General features: G+C 40.2%; 1 protein-coding gene across 1 annotated transcript in view; it reads left to right on the top strand.

The window, feature by feature from the left end:
* Positions 1-7,165, top strand: part of LOC104159046 (testican-1-like) — a gene marked incomplete at its 5' end in the record, with an annotated part of 137,334 nt that extends 130,169 nt beyond the window's left edge. Inside the window, 3 exons of the mRNA XM_009696852.1 lie at positions 227-289; positions 5,519-5,656; positions 6,687-7,165. Of these exons, the coding sequence (XP_009695154.1) occupies positions 227-289; positions 5,519-5,656; positions 6,687-6,877 (392 nt within the window). The remainder of the gene's footprint in view (positions 1-226; positions 290-5,518; positions 5,657-6,686) is intronic.
* Positions 7,166-7,646: the final 481 nt, after the last annotated feature.

The following is a 7,646-nucleotide window of genomic DNA, read 5'->3' as shown; positions in this document are numbered from 1 at the left end:
CCCCCAACACTCTTTTTTACTCCGATGTTGTTTTTTTTTTTTTTTTTTTTTTTTTTTAATTAGTGGAGCTAATGACATAAATTTGTTTTGCAGTGCAGTACCAGCATATGGGCTTCTTTCATTCCCAGGTGTACAGTAGTCTACATTTCATGTCAGTAGTGAAGCCAGTCATTACAGAGTCTGTCCCGTACCATCTGGAAACTGATTCTCATACATTATATTTTAGGTCTTCCTTGCCAGAATGAAATGAATAGAATTCAAAAGCTAAGTAGAGGGAAGAGTCTGTTGGGTAAGTTCGATTACTTGCTATTCATTTACTCAACTAATTAAAGCTTCTGTGATTATTGTAACTTTATATGCAGTAATGGTTTTTCAATTAGAGACTAATGTTTTGAGTCGGGAATATGCACCACGGAGTATAGGCCTGACACTATGAAATTAAACAAATAATGAGATAGCAACACACAGAACAGGTGTCAGCATGGCAACAGGTTCAGAACTAATTTACAGTTCTCCAGAAAAGCAAAGCCTTGTCTACCCAGAGCTTAATACTGCCTTCATCACCTCATAGGGCAGAATAAGTACGGAGGCTGCTTGATACTCAAGCCTCCCTTTTTTGAAGGGTGACTGAAGGTGCCACAGTACATAGCCAATGGGTTCACGTCTTCTTCCAGTTATGGTGCCATGCATGCATTCCTTGGGGTTCAGGTTTGCCTAATCAGCCTTAAAAATATTTCAGTATATTCCATGTATATGAAAACAGGAATTCGTATAATCTCATTTTAGGTAGCCCTTCAGAATGCTCTGTACTGTAAGATGTGATAGTGCCTACCCCTCTCTCTATTGACTGTTGGGAGCCTGAGTTGATTCATAACTTACACTGTTCTGATGGATATCTAAAATTAGGTGAAATAAATCCCCATATGGCATTTTCCCATTTAATTGTTAAAAAAATGAGGTTGTTGAACTGAGTAAATTTAAGGTAATTAATTCCATATCCTAAAATCACACAGCATTATGTAGCCTAGCATTTATGTGGTGGCATCTTCTTGAAACTTCTGTCCTAGCACATTTACGTACATAAAGCCAAATCATGCAAGGCATACCAGTACAGATTAAAGTCTCTGTTTACAGAAAGCACTGCATTTCACCCTTGAAGAGTCTGGCTTACCTCAGACCCAGGCTGTCAGGCTCTTCATGAGAACCCGTGTCAGGTTCTTACAACATCACTACCTGCAGCACAGAGCATGCATGTCAGCTCTGCTGCAATGCTTCTCAGACTGCAGTCTGCTGCTCAGGTTGCTCTCAGATTTTAATCTGATGTTTCTAGGTACTCATTAGCAGACCCTGCAAACAGAGCTTCTGCAAAGCTCATCTTGGTCAAACCCTGCCTTTCCCAGATGCCGCTGCCATTTGGACTCAAGGTTCAGGTACCTTATGAACAATCCCAACCTGGATTCATTAGTTTAAAATAAGGATAAACATTCCCAAACACCACAGGGACTGTGGTTTAGTTCCATCACCCTTTCATAGCAAGTTCACATAAAGATTAAGGTGTTTCAGAATCACAACTCCTGCTGTTTGTAGCTGTGGGAGCAAAGGGAGGATTGATCGCTCAGTTGTATGTGTGCTCCATTCAGTAAATATTTTACATTTGTGTTCGAATGCATGTTGTGGCAGAGGAAGTCATGGTGTTCTCTGGCTCATGGGTGTCATGATTTTCAAAGCCACCTAAAAGAATAAGAAGCCCAGTTCTTAATAGATAGCTTTGGCTATCCCATATTTACTTTGTGCTTTACTGTTATTTGCTATATGTAATAAATGTCATCTAGGTTGAAACATAAGTGGTTTGTTCCAGTGTGTGTGGAAAAAATGATGGCTATATTGCAGGCAGTATCACATGCAGGCAGCTGTAGCACATGTCACTGGGATCTGATCACAATAGCAGGAGTAAAACGACACAGTAAAAGCAGTAAGAATGGTCCCTTACCACAAATAACTTCTAGTCATCTGTATTTAAAAAAAAAGATGAAAGTGGCTAAGCTCAACAAATCAAGAAGTGTCAGGCAGAGGTTGTTCCACAAGCTAGAAAATTCGAATATAGAGAAGAACTCTTTGTTTCACCTACCTTGAAAGTCTGCCTGCATAATGGCACCTGTCCGTGAGATTCTAGTCTGATCTCATAGGTATTTATACAGCCGAAAACATTGTCTTTTCTCTTCACTGACTGAAAAATCATGCAAACGGAAAGGAAAACATACACGTGACAAAAAAGACGCTTGTAGCAACAATAAAGATTGAAAAGGGAGATTAATATTTTCAGAGAAACTAGCCTTTAATTATTCTCTTTCCTTCTCTGTCCCTGACATATAGAGCACAGCATTTACAGTCTGGGCAGTACACATGAAGAAGATTTCTGTTAACTTGGGTCCATTGATAAGAAACAATGACTTTTGATATTTTGTTCTCTATATATTTTTCAAAACACAAGACAGTTGCAGCAAAGTACTTCAAAGCCATTGCCATTAGATATGTTGAATTTGGAGGCTTTCAAATAGAGTCTAGCATCCCAAGGGACTGAATTAAAAAGTAAACAGCACTATTCATCTTTTCCTACCAGATTTATCTAGAGTACAATTAACTGCAGAGAGTGTACTTTTAGAGCATACAACTGTGCAGCCTGATAATGCTTCTCCCGCATCACTTAGGTAATAAATTTCTGCTCCCATCACTGTTTTCTTCTGTATCAGCCCTGTGAATTCAGCTAATATAATAGCTAATACAAGGAGCTGTGTGCCGGCTAGCACTTAATTCTGTCAGGCTTTTACCTGTGTGCTTCGCTATCTTTAGCATATAATTATTCTCTCCATGTCCTCTGAGGAAAGGGAGGATTACATAGATAAGGAAGTGATGAAAAAAAAAAAAAAGAGAGATAGGTCTGGATCCTTAAAGAGGATATAGATCCAACAGTGCTGTTCAAGTTTGCATGGAATAATTAATTACTCCATGGGACAAAGAGAAATGGGGGAAGCAGGATTCACTAGCCTGAGGCAGTTCAGTGGGGAGCAACTAACATTTCATAATGCTTAATACTAAAGCTGGTTCACCAGCGGTCCTCTCCACACTTGTGGGGAAGCACTGTCTGTGCAAGAACCTCTGGAGAGGACAACTCCTTTCTCCTTCCAAAGTCTGCAGAAGTTCTCTGCTGCCAAACCAAATTCTGGGGTGAAATATTATCACTAAATGGGCTGCCTGGATACCATGGTCCAGGATAGCAGAGCTTGTAGCCAGAGCTTATTTCTAAGGAACACAGGGGTGGATTTGTGTCGGATTTACAGGACAAGTCATCATGCTGTACATTTGCTCCCAGTGACTCTCTGGCCTCACCAGATTATCACCTGCACCTGACACATTGGAGAGGACCTGCTGTAACCCTCTGCTGGTTGCCAAAAACTGTGACATTAGTATGCATAGCTAAATATTTAAAGCTCCAGTGTTACATACAAATTGGCACAAATTTCCCATGCAGGAGGAAAAGTACCTTCTACTCTTCACTGTGACCCAAAGTGTGAATCCTTTCCACACACAGTTATGTTGGCAGTGAGCCTGGGCCATAATTTATTTTTAAATCTATGGCTTTTACAGGCAGTGTGGAACATTTTAATACCTTACAAGAAACACAGTGAAACTATGCAAAAAGACCTGCTTCAAAGAAGGGAAAGATTGCATTGCCCGAGGAAAAGAGAAAGCATGAGACAGTTTAAAATGCAGAGGCTGTTCTCTCCTCACCCCGTAATGCCACTGAGGTTCCCCCTTTGATTCTTCCCTGGAGCCAGATGCTGATCTGCTATAGCAGGGGAGTGCTAGTGACACGAGTACAGCTATGCTGATTTACACCAGCTCAAAATCAGCACCTGAGCACTTTTCCCAAGGTTGTGTATAATCTGATAAACATCTGGAGCGCTTAACAGAGAGAGGACATGAGCATAAATATGAAAAAGAGCTTAATCAATATTGAAACAAAGGATTGAACAGTGAGCATTAACTTGCAAAAGGCGAATACATATATGTGGTTATTAGAACCATTTTTTAGAAATAGTGAAAATGAGTCTTTGCTAGTCATCAGTATGCTTACATTTGTACATGAACATAATGGTGATACCTATAAGCAAACCTGCTATGAGATCGTGCCTTGAAGTTATTTAAAATACTCTCACTAATGGATGTGAAGTGGTCTCCAAAACTGATCCGATGTACAAAGATTTCTGCAGATGTTCAAAGGTTTCTGTTCTCATCTTCCAGGCCTACCTTAGCAGCACTCAAACATTAGACAAGACCTGCAGTGCGATGAGTTTGGAAATTCAAGGATGCACTTTATATAGATGAGTGAGTGTGTGTGTATGAGATTGACTGACTTCCACTTTTGTGCCTTTTATCTAGGAAATTTCATGACATTTGGACAGCACCTTCTCATTCATTTTTTCTATGAGAAGTGTAGTGGAAATAGCCCCTTTGACACATGAACTGTCTGAAGAGATGCTACACACATGGAACTAGTTAAAAAACTTACTGCATGACCAGTAAATCATTGGTATCTCTGACAAAGGAGAAAAATACTTTCTCAGAAATCATTTGAGACAAGAAATTTGGGGGGCAAGGGTGGTTTTCTGCCATGTTTCAAATTGAAGCAATTGGCAAAGAAGGGAAAATGACTGTACTGACCTCCCCTGGGAATAAAGCTAACTCATCCTGAAGGACAAGAGGGCTTTTCATGTTGAAGTACATTTGCTGTATCTACTGAAAATGGTGGGAACAATAAAATGGGTTTCTCCTGAGAGCTTCCCTCTCTGCAGAAGCCAGAATGAACCACACTCTACAAGGCTGAACTGTAGTGGTTTTATTGTGAGGCAAGTCTTGGGCTTCAAATCCAAAGACTTATTGGCTTCAAATCCTGTTGTCCTTCTTTGTAAAACTTAGGCATTACTTCTCCTTTTATACATGGGAACTCTCAGTAAGTCGGAAGTTGTGCTTGAGATCAGTATGAATAGCAAGCAGATGGCAGATACCTTCCAGGGATGATTACAGTGCTGTGGAAAGACTTATATGATAAACACTAAAGGAGTGCAAATGGAAGGGAAATGCAGAATTAATGAAGTTGGGGTAATAATCCAGTTGGGAAGAAAAGTTTAAAGCCAGGAGTTCAATCTGAAAGGGGCTCTGTGGGAATATTAATCGTTCAGGGACAAACTGAACCTATCTCTCTCTAGTACCGTATGCCATCACCCTCCATGCACTATATATGCACAAATATTTATACACTGTGCAGTGACCAGGGTGGCTGAAAATAGTTAAACATATATAATTTTTGCTCCCTTTTAGGCACCAGATGATCACATGTATTTTCTTGCCAACGTTGTAATGATCTTCATGTAAATAAGTGACATGTTCATAATACTCAATATACCTGCTTGCTTTTGCAGAAGCTTGCATTACTGATTATACATCATATTTTATGCAGGTGCTTTCATCCCACGGTGCAATGAAGAGGGTTATTACAAAGCCACTCAATGCCATGGCAGCACAGGGCAGTGCTGGTGCGTTGACAAGTACGGGAATGAGATAGCCGGCTCCAGAAAGCAAGGGACAGTTAGTTGCGGTGAGTAATGATGTGCTTTCCTCAGACAACAAAGGAATTAACACTGTTGTAAGCCTTGCCATTGCTGTACGATGGACTACGATAACAAAAGCGACAACAGGGAAACATGCCTACCAGTGTTCAAAGTGCTCCTGTATTTTCCTATTCAGAACTCAAATGGGGCCCTTCCATACATGTTGGTCCTTAGGACTCGGGGGGTGCAGCAGAAGTTAACAGGCAATAACCACTGATAAGAAGATATTTTTGCTACTAGCCTGGAAAATGGAGTAACTGATATTAAAATTAAGGCTATGGGATTGCTGTGCATGGTTATTAAATATATTGTTCTGTATAATCTGGAACACACAGTTACTGGGACTTCATGAATAATGTCTTTCCAGACAAAGGAAGGCCTAAATGTGTAAAATTTTGTAAATTAACCACCAAACCCAACAAAAGCGCTCACAGGACAGTATTATGTAGATATGTGAAATCACCTATTAGCTGTTGTACCTAGGGAAGCAAGATTTCAGCTGTATTCCTTCAGAGAGCTTCAGTGATGGTTGTGGATACAGCTTTCTTCTTCGAGAAGGAACAGAAAAAGCAGAGACCTATTAGGTCTGAGATGCCCAGAATCACATCACAGATTTTAGGCTCAATAGCTACATTTGCAGAGCATGGTTTATGCACTGAAATAAAATCAATTTGTGGAATATTTTTAGCGTTTACAGAGTTGGGATGGGATGAAAGTATTTACAAATGAGTAATGATTTTCTGGCCTGCATGCATGTGAACTGAGACTCTCCAGCCGAGTCTCCAGGAGGAGGGCGATGCATAGTTTTTTATACAAGTCAATTTTTCAGAGTGAATTGATACATCTCTATCCCAGTTCAGGATGAAAATTGAAATTTAGAGGTTGTTACATGAATAGCTGAACCAATGAATTTAAAAAGTAACATTGCAAATGACAGTGGCTTGAATGACAAGGGTAGTGATGAACAAGGGATTTATGTCATGTGAGGGAATGACCTTTCCTGCTCACCTGTTTCAGAAGAAGAGCAAGAAACCTCAGGGGATTTTGGCAGTGGTGGATCTGTCGTATTGTTGGATGATTTGGAAGAGGAACCTGAAGCAGCAAAAAAAGACAAAGAAGGGAAGCTGAAGATTCATGTAAGAGCAGCTAATGAAGATGATGAAGATGAAGATGATGATAAGGATGATGAAATTGGTTATATATGGTAGTGCCCATCATAATGAGGACTCACGTTTTGCACAATATTGCAAGTCACATCATATCTCTGCAATTGTATCTGAGAGTACCTGGCACAAATATTCCCTCTCTACTGAGTTTAATTTTGTATAGTCTATTTAATTTGGAAGACAACTGTTTTTTTCCAGCAAGGACTGTTTGGAATACAGCTTTTGTTCAGTTGGTTTGGGGGATTTTTGTTCTATCCACAGGGGCAATGAGTTTTGTTTCAAAAACATTTCATGTCTTAATCCTCACTTGCACAGCTTATAAAATATATCCTGTGAAAGAAGAATCACAGAAGGGGCTCAACAAACCAATATAAGGCTTAGAAGCCCCTTGACATGTTAGAGAATTTGTGTCATAAATTGTTGCCTGGATCATATCAGAAACAGTTATTTTTCTTTCATGAAGAAGGAAAAGTAGGTGCCTCATTTTCCAGTCTATATTTGTTACGTTCCAGTAAAGAGTAAGTCTCTTTGGATGGTGACTTCTGGCTGCCCAGCAGCAGGGGTTTAATCCAGAAAGACACCCACTGGCAGGATTTTCTCTTCCTTACATTCTCTGAGAAGGAGTCCAACAGGCTTAATCCAGCCCACACTGACGGCAGAGCTCTCACCAGAGCGTCGAACAGCTCACTGACGCTATTTGGTTAAGGAACATGGCCTTCATCTTAAGAGATGCTGAGAACCTGCAGCTATCATGGGCCAAGCCCTATAGGCGTCTAGAAGATCCCTAGAGTCTATCTGCCTTTGAAAGTGT

This window comes from Cariama cristata, unplaced genomic scaffold (genome assembly GCF_000690535.1).
Source record: "Cariama cristata isolate BGI_N322 unplaced genomic scaffold, ASM69053v1 scaffold6553, whole genome shotgun sequence".
NCBI lineage: Eukaryota > Metazoa > Chordata > Aves > Cariamiformes > Cariamidae > Cariama > Cariama cristata.
The sequence above is the reverse complement of the archived record's forward strand: the minus strand, read 5'-3'. Positions and strand labels throughout refer to the sequence as shown.